The sequence below is a fragment of the Meleagris gallopavo genome, chromosome 8, assembly GCF_905368555.1.
Source record: "Meleagris gallopavo chromosome 8, MGAL_WU_HG_1.1, whole genome shotgun sequence".
NCBI lineage: Eukaryota > Metazoa > Chordata > Aves > Galliformes > Phasianidae > Meleagris > Meleagris gallopavo.
Genome location: NC_139411.1, coordinates 27,112,457 through 27,126,410, shown reverse-complemented (window position 1 = coordinate 27,126,410; position 13,954 = coordinate 27,112,457). Strand labels below are relative to the sequence as shown.

Genomic DNA, 13,954 nt, shown 5'->3' with positions numbered 1-13,954 from the left:
CTCTTGCTCTTGTTCTGATAGAAGGAGGTTCATCACTTGAACAAATTCAACTCAATGTTGAGTTTGCTGAGGAAAACAGAACAGGCATGACAAATTTCAGTTGAGCTTTTGCTGTTACAGTCACTGTTGTAGCCTCATATTTCTTGGAGTCCTCAGCACAAAACCACTTGTGGCACAGCACATATCTGAAAGCAGCAGAGATGTGGGAATGAGCCTAGGTGAATGGAAACCAGTGTGTTTTGCGCTCACTTTCATCTATGACCAACATCAGCTCTCCTGCTGGAGTAGCAGTCCTGACTTGGCAGGTTGCTCACTTCCAAACATCAGTGCTTACAGACCCTGGATGTCTTTGAAGCCTTTGCTTCACAAAAACACCATCCTCTGAACTGTGAGGAGGGGAGATAAACTGCTCCAGTCCTCCAAGAAATGCCTTATCGCTGAGGGATGTGCAGAAGCCCTCTCTTGTTTGGAAATAATGAAAACAAGACAGCTGTTAATAAGCTAAAAGGAAAACTGGGGATGGGAGGTATCTAGTTTGTGATGGTGGCACCTTTCTCATGTTTTCAGCAGTTTGAAGGGTTTTCTTGAAAAATGTTTTGAGACACAGATGTGCATGGAACTGCACTTCTAACAGGCTAGGAAGCAATGGGAAAGTGAAAAAGAAACACTTTTGGCAGCAGTTCAGCTTTCTTAGCCTAGTATACTTCCCAATCTACGTCCCTTTTAAATTCTAATGACTTCCTTCGGCACCACAAACACTCTGGCCCTTGTCACTTCTCCTTTTGAAGTCTGCTTTTCATAACGCAGCCTTTTCTGAAGTGCTCCTGCTGTCAGTCAGCTTACCAGTCCAGAAGGCTCCCCGTCTTCAAAATCACTTAATTCCTTTTCAATTACAAATAACAGCTCTCCTGTTGCTTGCTGCTGACTCATGCAAGAAAGGTAGCATTGCTTTGTGTGAATGTGGTCCCTGCAGCCGCCTAAAGTAGGTCAGGGAAATCGGAGTGAGATGGCCAAGGCAGGTAGCGAAAGCGTGGGCACAGTGAGGTGTGCTAAGAGAAAAGTTGCCCTTGGTGAAGGCAGTGTCTGAGCACTGCATCATCTCTTACCTTGCTAGGAGCAGAGACACTGGTCCTCACCAAGGTGTCTTGTCCTGCATCCAGGATCTACTTATCTTGTTGTACCAGCACGCAGCATTCATCCTTAAATGCCCCTCTTGAGGCAACACTGTGAGATGGTCATATAGAAGATGTGGGTAAAGCGTGCTGAAGTATTACCTCCAAAGCACTCTGCATGAGGATGGGTAAGCATGCTGAGGGGAAGTACAATGTGTTGTGTTGTTGGGGAGAATTTCCTGCAGATTCTGTTTCTCTGCTACATCTCTGGCAATAGCACCTGTACCTCCTTCGTCCCTAGTGTGGAGAGATTTGTAGAAGTATGTTCCACCCGGAGATTTCAGGCAGATAGCATTCAAAATGGAGAGGAGACTTAGGTTGCACGTTTCCTAAATGCTGTGAGTAGAATAAGCATCTCTTAAGAGCTTTGGCAGCTCATGTTTGAACAATGCTTTTGGCCTGCATTTTGTGGGGTGTGTGACCTGCCCGGCAGCTGCCGCTCTGAAAGCTGGGATGGAGTTCCTCTTTGCTTTTTCTCCTTTCCAACCCCTTCAGGCTGGGGAGGGCTATGAAACTGCCTACCTGCTTGGAGGTAATGTTGAGAAGGCAACCACCCTATCTCAGTGTCTCCAACCTTTCACCACCACTCCTGCCATTCTTTCTACTGCTGATGAAACAAATGAGTGAAATCAGAATTGCTTACTTTATCTCAAGAAAATCACATTATTGTCTTCAGTTAATTCTAGAACAACGCATGCCCAGCCCTAAAAATGGGGAACGTTTTCCTTAATCATTTGTCTTTTCCTTCACCTGCCTATCTGTTGCTTAGTAAGGCTGGGCAAGCAGATAACAATAAAACAAATGAAATCGCACCAAACCACAATAGAAACAATCCTTATGTTTTCACTAACCAAGAAGATTTAAAGGCTCTGTGGCTTTGTGTTCCCTGGCTGCCTCGACTTTGCCTTTGGGGCTGGAGCTTAAGCGCAGAATTGATGTAAGGAAAGGCAAAAGGTTGAGTGGAAGTTTGCAGTGGCAGCCTGCGTGAGAAAGGACAGCCTTTGGGAGATGGGAACAGGGGATGGTAAAGGAGAAAATCCCTCTGTAAGCAGTATCAAGCTTCTGGAATGGATGGGCAAAGCAATGTGATGAGGTTAGGATGTGGAGCATGCACTATGGGGCTGCTCTCCTCCTGCTGTGCCTCCCTTTCTCTGGACCATCACACGTTGAATGGCCATTGGATTTTGATACTTTCTTCACATATCCAGAGTGCTTCTGCTTTGATTGCAGCTCTCTCACCAGCTAGCCAATGGTTTTGAGGATGTGTTTCTCTTTGTCTGTGAGCATTAGAAAACTGTCTCGAGGGCAGTTCCTGCCTGCAAGATGCTAATCTTGTCCTTGACTAAATTGGTTCCAGTGCAGAGCAGTGCACAAGCCAGGTTGTGCCTCACAGGAGCTTACTAGAGACTTCCTTCAAGTTTTTACTTTCATTAAAAACTATTAATTTATTAGCACCAGTGTTTAATCATGTCATCTTCACCTTTTGGATGGAAAACATAGCTTGAAGCAAGGGCAGTGCTGCTGCATGCTGGCCACAGTACTGCCTGTTTGTGCTGCTGCGTTGGTGCCCCACATGATCCCAGCAGCACCCCCAAATAACCTAGGTGGGAACAGAGGGTTACTGAGAATGACACAGCTGTTCACTATTGAATCATAGAATCACTGAAGTTGGAAAAGGCCCCTAAGATCATCACGTCCAACTCTCCACCTACCACTAGTATTGCCCACTAAACCATGTCCTCCAGTTCCCCATTCTTCCATGATCCTTGATCACCCCCAGAGATGATGATACCACCAGCCCCTGGGCAGCCTGTGCCAGTGCCCAATCACCCTTTTGGAGAAGTTGTTTCTAGTATCTATCCTGAACCTTCCCTGGGAAAAGAGATTGCAGGCTGGGTAAATCAGAGCCAAGCTACAAGGGTCCCTCAGAAGTCTGTTAAGGGTGAGATTTAAGAGTCAGATGGGAACATAGAGAAGTTCTGAGGAAGCTGAATTTGCTGGAAAGGCCTGAGCTTGTTCATCAGTAGCTTCCTGTCACAGATTTTCTGCTGAAATGGGAAATGAAAATAATGGTCTAACTCTTAAATCTGCGATAGGATTAGTGATACCTTCAGAGTATTTATGTAATGGGTTTCAGAGATTTAACTCAGCATAACTGGCTCTCATTCATGTAAACAAAGTGCAAGACGAAGTAAGAAAATCTTTTTTATCCAGTAAATGATTGTTTTGCTGGTTTGAGAGCTTTCATTTCTCATGCCTCACAGGATAGAAAGGAAGACCTTTTCCAATTTTCTTGGAAAAAAAAAAAAGAAAGGCCATTCTTTGTCCTGGAGCTGTGCTGCTTCAGCGCCATTTGTGTGCCGGCAGGTGCTGGGGCCCTGCTGGGAAATGCCTACTGAGTGCTGGATCAGGGCAGGAGGAAGCATACTTCATCAGTTCTAAGCCTTCCATTTCCACACTTGTTAACCCTAAACTGAAGTTTAGTAGGAGTTGGTTTAGAAGAGTTGGTGAATTTCAATCCTAGGTGATGTCTGCACATTCTTTATTGCTATTGTATGTTGTTACCTTTTTTTGTTGTTTGTTGTTATTTTTATTAATACTATTTTGGAGTGAGCTTGTCTGCTGATGATTGTGTCATGGTATTCCAGAGAAAGTCTCAAGCCTCCCTGGGTAGACGTCAGCATGCTTTTATTTCCCTGCACTAGTGCAGTAGTCTTGTGCAGTCGTTCTGCTCTGCAGCTCTAGAAATAGGCTCAGCCCTGGCTGTGATGCCAAGCACAGCTCGAAGGGCTCTGCTGTAGAGGAAATGTCAAGGAGAATACAGGGGACACGGGGGCTCTTTGTCTTTCTCTGATCCCAGAGCTCTTGGTTTTGCTTTCTCAAACCCTTTGCTTTCTCTTCCCCTTCTGTTATGTTTCTATTGCTTGTTGGAGGAACGATGCCATTAAATCAACAAAGAATGGTGGGAAAATGCTTTGATGTGAGGGGGTGTGCATGTGTGTGTGCATGTCCTCTATCCCCCCCCAAAAAAAAACACTCAAAAAAGCCCTCTGTATATCTGGCAGCTTCCTTTAATTTGTGTTTTGCCTGTGAGAGAGAAGAGAAAAATCTATCTCCAAGTATTTTTGGCAGTTAACCTCTTGTACTTGCATTGATGTGGTACAAACCGCGGGGTGTTGTTCCAAGGGCTGTTGTTCACCATCACTGTGATAGCTAATCTCTTTAGGGCCTCACGTTTTCCCAGTCACTGCTTTTTGAACGTAGCATCCCAGGCTTCCTTTTCCTATGGGAAAGAGGGATCCTGTTGCCATGGGCTCTTGTCAGTGTGCCTGCCGTTCTGCTGTTCTGTAGGGCAGGGATGAGGTGGTACTTTCCTCTGGATATAGCCATGCAAGTGATGGACAGGAATGATGCGAGGCCTTCTGCAGTACTTTGACAGCAATCCATCTTTCCTAACCCAAAGGCCTTCCAAGACCATCTTCTTTTCCTTCCATGAGCTAAAGCAGCCCTAACCTGGGGCTACCCCTTCTGCAGGAGGAAAATGAGCACTTTTGGGAATCAGCTGCTGGCTGTGGTAGAGAGCAGTTTTCTCCCAGCAAGGCCCTGTGGTATAAGAGTGGGTGTTGCCACCTCCATGGAACACACACTGCATCAAGGAAGAGAAGAACATGGCTGAGCTGAGTGAGCCACAAGATGCGCATGTTGTATTTGAGCTATGTCAAATTGAATTGCATAGTTGACTTCTTGGTGTTTTTTTTTTTTTTTTTTTCTTCTTGAGAACAGCTGTTCTTTTTGATCAAACACCTCTCAGTAGCCCCTTCCTGGATATAGTGATACATTACATTAGATAGCAAACAAGGGAAGTTCTCTAAGTTACAGGTCAGGTGGTCACAACCCCCAGAATGAAATAGCTGTGCAGAGTCTAAGGACTGAGAGTGGGAGAGAACAAAACTTCACAAGAAGAGGAAGAAAAAACCCTAAATCTTAGCAGGAAAGTGAAGGAGTAGGGAGAAAACACAGCAGGAAGGGCTGTGGGGAGAGAAGGGAATCAGCGGTGGCAGCTTTAGAGGAAGTTCTGTCTCTGTCACAGCACTGGAAGATCCAGCTCTGGGGCTTGGCAGCAAACAAGATTTCTGCTTTGAAAAAATTGTTGGGATTGTTTTCCTCCCTGCTGGGAAGGGAGTCTGCTCCAGCCTGCTCTCGGGGATATTTACCTTAGGAAGAGGACCTTCTTTAACATCCTGCCCTGCCTGACTTGCTCCATATTTTTCTAGCCGATGTCTGTCCTGATTCAGTTTGATCCCAACTTGCCCTCTTGGCTTCTGCGCTGCTATTCCCTTAGTTGTTTCCCTCTTGTTCCCAGCTCAATCCTGCTCCAATGAGAGCTACTTCTTAGGCGGGCGATACATGACCCGGTTCCCTGTATGCTGGGGATGCATCGCTTCTCATGATGACAGCCCAAACAGCCCCACATCCCAGCATGGTTTGTTAGGACCCCGTGCTGATGTTACTGCGGTCACTGAGCGCTGGAACACCGACATGCAGTCCATGGCCTAAGTGACACTTCAGGGGCTTCTTGAAGTCAATGGGCACTCTGCTAACGGGGCATGTTACAAAGGGAGGTGACACTGGCTTCTTTCAGCTGTCAGCCAACCAATTTGTTTGCCAGTGTGAGCTCCAGTGACTCACCAGTTGGTCTGCTATGGAAAGGCTGAGATGCTTTGCAAAGAAAGATATCACAGTATCACTGTGAATTTTCATTCAGTTCCCCCATAGTGCACATAGAAAAGCAACATGGCACTACAATGCAAGATTGCTTAGAGCTCCTTATGACAGCGTTCACGTCTTGCTTCCCTTCTCTCTTCCTTCTTTTTTTTTCTTAATTTTTCTTGGATGCCGTTCCTTGTCTTCCAGTGGAGTGAAGAGAAGCCTGTTGTTTGCTCAGCAAACTGAAACGCTTTGTGTGCATTTTCTGCTGCCGTTTTGTTAAAGTTCAGAGTTCCTAGGTTAGAGCTGCCACTTCTCAATGCGAGGCTTGTTCCAACTTCCAGAGCAGCCCACGCAGAGCTGGTGGGGTTCATCTGTGCAGTTCACAGCCCACCAGACACATTGTTTGCCTCTATCCTTCCATGATTCATCCTTTGCAACAAAGACAAGCCCAATGCTCCCGGCTGGAGCGTGAAGCCAGGCAGTGCTGGATTTTAGGTGCAGCAATAGAAGCAGTCTGGATTTTTTTTTTCTTTCTTCCTTGTTAGCACTTATTATGTCTGGAAATCAGACAGCTTTGTGACAGTGGTCATAATTGGCTGACACAGCAGGCTTAATAGGGAAAATATGCTAGTTCTCTAATTTCCATGTTTAGAGGGACTTTAGCTTGCCTTATTTTTGTATCTTTTACCTTTTTTTTTTTTTTTTTTCCTAATCTAGCAATGATTCTTCAATGAGAAATTTCAGTGTTTACTGGAAGCCTGCTGTTCTTTCTATTTGGTATTATTTGTTTTCCTTTCCTTTGACAAACACAGCACTTCACATTTTGCTGTGGGGAGATTTCTTTTTTCTACAAATATTTATGAACTACTCTTTTGTGAAAAAATGGAGGAGTTTCATCCGGCTGACACTGGATTGAGTATTTTATTCTTTTTTTTTTCTTCCCATGGAAAGCTAAAGCAGAAAGGCTGGCCTGTCAGTGCAGATGCCAGACTGGGCAATGGAACGTGGTTTGTGGCAATGAAAACCAAGTTGGCAAACTTCTTGCCTGCCATCCTGTGCTCATCAGCCTATTGAGCACTGCTGAGGCATTGACCTATTAGAGCCACATGATTCTCCTCTCCTCCATGCATCAGGGCTCAGAGAAGAGTGATTTGGGGGTGAGAGCTGCAAGCTGGGACACAGGGAAGCCAGGTTGTTTTGAGGATGGGCCAGAGACGAGACCATGTATTTTGCCAAATCACTCTCACCTGTATAGAATGGCTTGAGATGGAAGGGAGCATCAAGATCATCTAGTTCCAACTGCCCAGCTGCAGCCAGGGTTGCCCTAGTTTCCTGGTAGTAACGGTACTCCTTATCTTCCATCTCCTGTCTCTGCAGAGGAGAGTTTATCTTTTAGCGTGTATCTTAATAGAATCCTTTACCCAGTGGCTGGGGCCCCTCTACCTAGATAAAATAAATAATCAAATTTAGATTAAATGGCCTAATATAATCTTGTCCAGTGGTTACTAAAACACTTGAGTGGAAGTTCATTCTGAGCCTGTCTTTCCATTTCCTCATAAGGTCAAGTTATGAAGTAATTAGATATAGACATAGGTTGTTATTGTAGCAAAATGACAAAGATCAGTGATTATTGGAAGGGAATGGCTTTTTCTAATTTAGTTTAATGGTCATTTACCTTTCAGTGACCTTGGTGTCAGGCAAAATTGGCAGCTCTGCTGCAAGGAATGTGCTTCCTCAATGGGGGCTTTGCAAGCTGCTGCATTTTTGGCTCTAGCTTTACATGAACTAGGACAGACACTGCTGCAATGCAAGGGACTTTCTGTCTGCAAAGAAAGGCTATAGACTGGAGCCAAAAGAAGCCCTTTTCAGTGCTCCCTTCTGTCACTGAATTGACATTGAAACAGATCAGTTGTGTTTCAAGCAGTTCTTTGCTTATTGCTGCCACCAAAGTTGCAACCTTCGTACAGAGAGATCTGCTGTGGTCAGAGAGCTGCCCAGGAGTCTCTGCAAAAATGGTTTCATTGTCTTGGGCTGAAATGAAGGGAAAATGGCCCTCTTCCTCCATTTAAGTGCAGGCAAGAGGAGCTGGTAGTTCTGGTTGTAGTCTGTGCCCCATAAGTACTTCCTACACCAGTAAAAAGTAAGATTTCTGTGTATTTTAAAGTTCTGTCTTTTCATTGACAAATCACTTGGATGAGTCAAGTTCTGTGCACTGACAATTACACTCCCACACTTCTCTTCATTGCTAACTGGGAAATCCTTATAGTTGTATCCGTGACTGAGACTTGTGGCCATGAAGAAGAGCATGATAGGAGCTGTGTTGTGCTAATGTAACCTGTTTGTGTGGCCATACTTGGTGAGGAGATGGAGTATTCTGTCCTAGGGCTTGGGAGAGTTGGCTTCAGTAGAGGTTTCCACAGTGACCTTGGCTAAATGTTTTAATTCTTCTGAATTCTTCTGAATTCTTTAATTCTTCTGAATTGCTTCTGAATTGCTTTCCCCAGCCTTACCCTCAGAGGAAATCTGTTTTTCATAAGTAAGGCAGAATTTTTGAAGAGCTGTGAAGGTATTTAGTTGAAGTAGTCCCTCCAATTGAAGTAGATGGGTAGAAAGACTACTTGAGCAACACTGGATTTGGGGCTTTGCAAAGGTATGAGAGAAGAGCCTTGTAGCTGTGGGAGGACATTTCACAAAAGCATCTTTGAGAACTGCACTGCCTTGTGACTCTGGTTTCTGTCTACTTCCGATTTCTCGTTCTGCTGCTTGCAGCTTTTGATTTTGCAAATGCATTCCTTGCATCTGTAGCTGCTGCCCTGGAGAGCAAGCATAGCTATGGGAGTAATTGCCACACATGCTGCCAGCAGGGAGAGCCATTTGTTTCGGGCTGCTTTGGATAACCACCAGTGTGGTTTTGCCGTGAATATGTTCACATCATCACCACAGCAAGAGAGGTCTTTAGCTGAGATCAAGCAGTGGTTTCCAGCACTCTGGGTCCTGAGGTGGTTTGACATATGTGGGCTCATAACTGTTTTTAATTCTACTGACTTGCTGGGACCTGCTGTGATTGTTACTTGCAGAGCGGATCTGGCCTTGTACTCAGCCTTCTTCCTTCCTACATTCATCACTCTGATCCTCTGATATGAGAGAATGAATGGTCACATTCATTTTGATGGTGACTTATTTTTGCAGGTATCAGTTTTGGATAGGGAATGTCCAGCTGAGATGAAAGTGATACTTGCATAGAAGCAGATGGTTTATATGCTGCTTCTTGCTGAAGAGGAGCAAAATTAATCTCTTGAGTCTGAATCCCATGAAGTCTGACAAAGTCTTTCCACTGACCTCTGTGGCCCCAAGATCACATCCCAAATGAGCTGCTTTGAATCGCTGCAAGCCTGAATGCAGCTTTGGTGGGCTGGAAAATGTAACCTACTGTAGTGTCATTCACAAGAGCCTGGCCCTGTGTGTAAGCTAGCTGTGGAAGCCTAGGGGAAGAATAAAGTCATTTTCTGCCGTTGTGGGGGTGGAGGAGAGAACTATCCTCTCCTCCCTGCAAAGGCAGGATCACAACTGCCATGTGGGCCACTGGGGTAACTGACCACTTCTGAACCTTCAAATTAAGATTAGTTATTTCTTGTGCTGTGTTTCTTCTGATACTATCACTAACACACAGAAGTCCTGTCCTCTGGGATAAACTGACAGGAACGTATGTTTAGGTCTGACTGCAGCAGGAATTGACCTCGATTTGGATTTTCAGAAGGGCACAGCTGCAGCAGATAAGTGGGATTTGCCCCAGTGGAGCTTTCTGAAGCTGGGGAGAAGCAGGCTCCCTGATGCTGGATAGCAGCAGGCGCTGAGCACACTTGATGCAAAGTGCTCTCAGTTCATTGTTTAGCGATGCTTATCAGTGTTATCTAATATTGTCCCCAAATACTACCTGTTTCCTTGTAGCTTATGAAAAATGCTGTTGTTTCTTGAAATGATTCTAATTTTCTCTGGGTAACGGTGAGTTCTAGCTAGGCAAAACAGCAGCTAACAAAAACATTCAAGTTAATGCAGCATGAGATGCAGACATTTTCAACTCCGTAATGGTCCTAAATCAGACCAGAAAGAATGAATTGGGTGTAGAGCATATAAAATGAAGGGTGAAGAGATAACAGTTAGACATTTCCTCTGGAGCCACTACTGATTGATCTGGACTCATTAGTCTGTTTAAGAGTCACCTGGTGAAGATTAATACAGTGTGAGAGCAGCAGCATGATTTTGAATTAATAGCAACAGAAAGCTTTACAGCTTACAGTAACTTACTTTTTTCTGTCTTCTAACAAGCTGTCACCTGAGGAGTGGTCAGCAGCTAAAGATGGGCAAGTGAGAAGGTGATGGCTCTCCTGCACCAATGTTCCTTCTGACACTGAGGTGGTAGCACTTGATCATAAAATCATTAAATTTCCCAAGTTGGATGGGACCTCTAAAGATCATTCAGTTCACTTAAACCCAGTATGCTTCAGATGCTTTGCCCTGTAGAGCTGAAACATGGGCACTTCTATGGCTCACAGTTGTGTACTGTGACTCACATGGCAGCCAGCAGTATGGAAATGCTGTAAGTCAAGGCAAAGGCATATTGCCCCAGTTAAGTCACCCAGATGTCACAGCCACTTGTTCTTTGGCGGTGTGCTAAGGGGTCCCAGCCTGGCAGTGGCTCCCCTTCTTCTTCCCCAGTGTCCTTAGCATCAGGGAGGTACTGGGGGAAGCTTCTGACCAGTTGGGTTTTGCCTGCTTTTCCCACTCACCCTTGTTCCTGTACTGTGCTTCCTCTCTCACATAACACCCTGTTATTTCCTTTGTGGAAAGTGGTCCTGACACAGCTGCTAATTAGCCCATGAAAAATTTCAGAGCAAACAAAAGCAAGTGATTAAACGCCTGCTGTTCAGCGTGAGCCCTGTCAGCCCCATTGGTCAGCAGCAGAGCTGAGCAGCACCTCCTCAGAAGGAAAACATGGCATGTGGATGCTATCAAGTCATTTCAGGGAAATAAGGACTTGGAAAGTGGAACCAAAAAGCAGGGTCATTGAAAGATAACAATCCAGGTGGCTTCTGATAGGTGTTTGAAGGTTCACGTGTGAAGATCTTGATGGCTGCTTTTGTGTTGTCTCAGCCCTAATGCTCAAAATCCCTCTAAATTTTTCTTCCCTTGAGCAACAGTACTATAGGAAGAAGAGAAGGTGTTTACCTGGGATTTTAGCAGCCTGTGAACAGGCTAAATGAATTTCTTTTTGCTACCAGAGGGGAGGGTTCAAGCTGGAAAAATAAATGTAAGTTATTCCTGGGCAGAAAAAAAAAAATGCAGAAAAATGGAAAATACCAAATCAATGTATGTCATCTATTGAAATGCCACCGAGCTGCTTTGCCAACCATTGTCTCTGTTGCTTTCATAGCTCTCGAGCAGCTGCTCACAGAACTTGAAGACTTTCTGAGGATACTGGACAAGGAGAACCTGAGCAGCACTGCTCTCGTGAAGAAGAGCTTCCTCTCTGACCTGCTGAGGGTGTACACCAAGTCCAGCGGTACAGGCAGGGCGTGGGGGCAGCGGGCTCTCGTGGGAACGGCTGTGGGGTCTCGATGCAGCATTTTGTTGGAGGTTGGCAGGGATGGTAGACATGAAATTTAAAAGGAGAAAATGAAATGGTGATTATTTTTGCAGTGACCTCTAATTGTTTATGTAAAATTACTATAGTTATGCGTCCAGCTTTACAAGCAGAGGATTCCCAAGATTCCTGATCCTTTCTGTTTTTCTTATTAAACCTTAAGTTTATTTAATCCACTTTGTAAGATACACAGGATGTGCTGTTTGGCTAAGTTGGTGCTTAAGTAGAAATTTTAACTTATGGAATTTCCTGACTGCACAGCATTTAATTTTTCTGCTTTTTATTATTGCTTGGGATTTTTTCTGTACATTGTCTCAACCAACATGCTCTCCATAGTGTGCACTTAGCAGAGACACTTCTTACATCTGTCTTTCCCTTCCCAGCGCTAAGTTTTTTCCACACAGGGCATATGAAGGCTTCACTTTTGCCTTTGTTTGCATGCAGGAGGTGATGAAGAATATATTTACATGAACAAAGTGACTGTCAACAGACAGCAGGGTGACCAGGAGAAGCAAGACAAAGGTAAGGAATTGGAGGTCAGTGCTTGCCTTGTTCCTCAAGATGATGGAGGTGCGTGTGGGGCCAGAGCTTTGGTTTATGAGGCTGGTGGAGGCCTCTCTGGAGGCTCTGGGAACTGAAGCAGCTGACAGTGTGGAAGGGCTGCCATTTTCATTGCATTCCTTTGGACATCGTGGTCCTTGCCAGCACTAAGCGGTTATTCCTGGAAGTAGCACTTTGGAGAGCATTATTTTGGGATAAAAAATGTTGCCTTCTAAGGCTTGCAGCTCCAGTGCCTGAAATATTTAAGGAAGCTGTCATGATTCCTTTGACCATGGAAGAAGTCACTTCACCTTTCGAGACCCTGAAAGCCTGTCCCGTTGGTGTTGTTTTGCACTACGGTCTGAGCTGTCACAGCCCTGCAAGGTGTCCCCCTTCAGACACAACCTGCACCATCTGTGTGAGAAGAGCAACATTGTGCCCTGGGGGCTGAGAGATCTGCAGTGTACAAGCCGAGAAATCAAACCTACAACCAAGCTTCATTTCCAATTTAGATTTCCCAAGTTTTGAATTTATAATGTGGCAAAGAGCATAATTCTTTAAAAGTACTTACACTCTTTGAAGTTCATCACAAATGCTGTATTTGATAACTGCACAGAGCAAGTTATTGCTGACACGCATCTCCTTAATGCACATGCAGTCAGAAGCAGACCCAACCCCAAAGTTTCCAGTCCAAAACAAGAAGCGGATGCATTAGTGCAGCCAGCTGTTGATGAGCTGATACTACACTAGTCAGGGTTGCACTGTTTCTGTGTTTTCAGGGTTGTTTGGTTTGGTTTTGTCATTTTGTGTTGGCTTTTTTGGTTGGTTGGTTGGTTCATTTTTAAACTACCTGCTGCTGAATTTAAGTTAACTTCAAATACCCCTGAGGATAGGATGTCCTCCCGCATTACGCAGGCAGCCCCAGCATGAGCTACAGGCAGGCTCCTCTGGGTCATGCTGTAATGCTCTGTAACAGAACTGCACAGCCACCCAGTAGCTCTCAGTGGCTGAGTCACAACAGATGCACCTCTTTATCTAAGTTGTCATTTGGGTGGATAAAGCACGGCTTACGCTGATTGACCATGCTGAAACTCAGAGATGTATTTCAGACAACTTATTTTTAGAGTTGCTTCTTTTATTTCAGACTTCTCCCCATTCAGGCTGAGTCGACCCACTCAGTCCCTCCCTGTGGGATCTGGCGCTTCTCTCTTTCTCTGTTTTCAGCAACCTCCCTATTCCAAGTAAAACTTCTGGGTTATTTGGAAATGCTGAAGTCAGTGAGATACGCATGGAATCTTGGCCATAGCTGCATCATGGTATACAGCCCTGAGCCTGTGTCAGTCACTGCATGGAAAGGTCTGTGCGTGTCTGGGCAGCGGTGGGACCTGCAGGATTGGGGTTAGCAGGTGGAGAGGACTGTGCCCACTGGGGCTGGGAGATGTGATACGGATCCCCTAGTGCTCCCTTTATCTCATTTATCCACATCCTTTGGTGGGATGTGGTGAACACATTTCTGTGGCTGAGGTCAGTGGGACCTCTCACGCCCTGCAGGTTTCTCACACCACCATAGCTGGGCTTGGGTGTGCTGTGGCAACACAGCATGAAATGCTTCCCAAAGTGATAACACTTCAGCCCCTAATGGAGGGGAACTGCATTTTTGTGGCACGATGAGGTCCAATGAGATGATTTCTAGGTTTGCCGGAGAGCTGAGAACAGATGGGCATCACTTGCAAAGGTCAGGTAGTAGCTAGCACTGTTGCAGTGACTGCTCTTCTTCAGAGCTGAGCTTGGGAGGTTCTGCCTGGCGCAGGAAGGTGCAGACTGGCTGTCCATTTCTCTGCTAGAGAAGCACCCATAAGGTGTACTGTGTGGATATCTGAATGTGGAGATA

General features: G+C 45.3%; 1 protein-coding gene across 4 annotated transcripts in view; it reads left to right on the top strand.

Annotated features, from left to right (window-relative positions):
- Positions 1–13,954, top strand: part of AFAP1L2 (actin filament associated protein 1 like 2) — a 55,603-nt gene that overhangs the window by 21,664 nt on the left and 19,985 nt on the right. For 3 of the 4 annotated variants that reach the window (XM_085229132.1, XM_085229131.1, XM_085229130.1), the window contains exons 2-3: positions 11,314–11,442; positions 11,968–12,045. In XM_085229132.1, coding sequence (XP_085085258.1) covers positions 11,314–11,442; positions 11,968–12,045 — 207 coding nt within the window. Of the gene's footprint in view, positions 1–11,313; positions 11,449–11,967; positions 12,046–13,954 lie in introns of all 4 variants that reach the window. The other variant, XM_085229129.1, reaches the window with a different exon arrangement.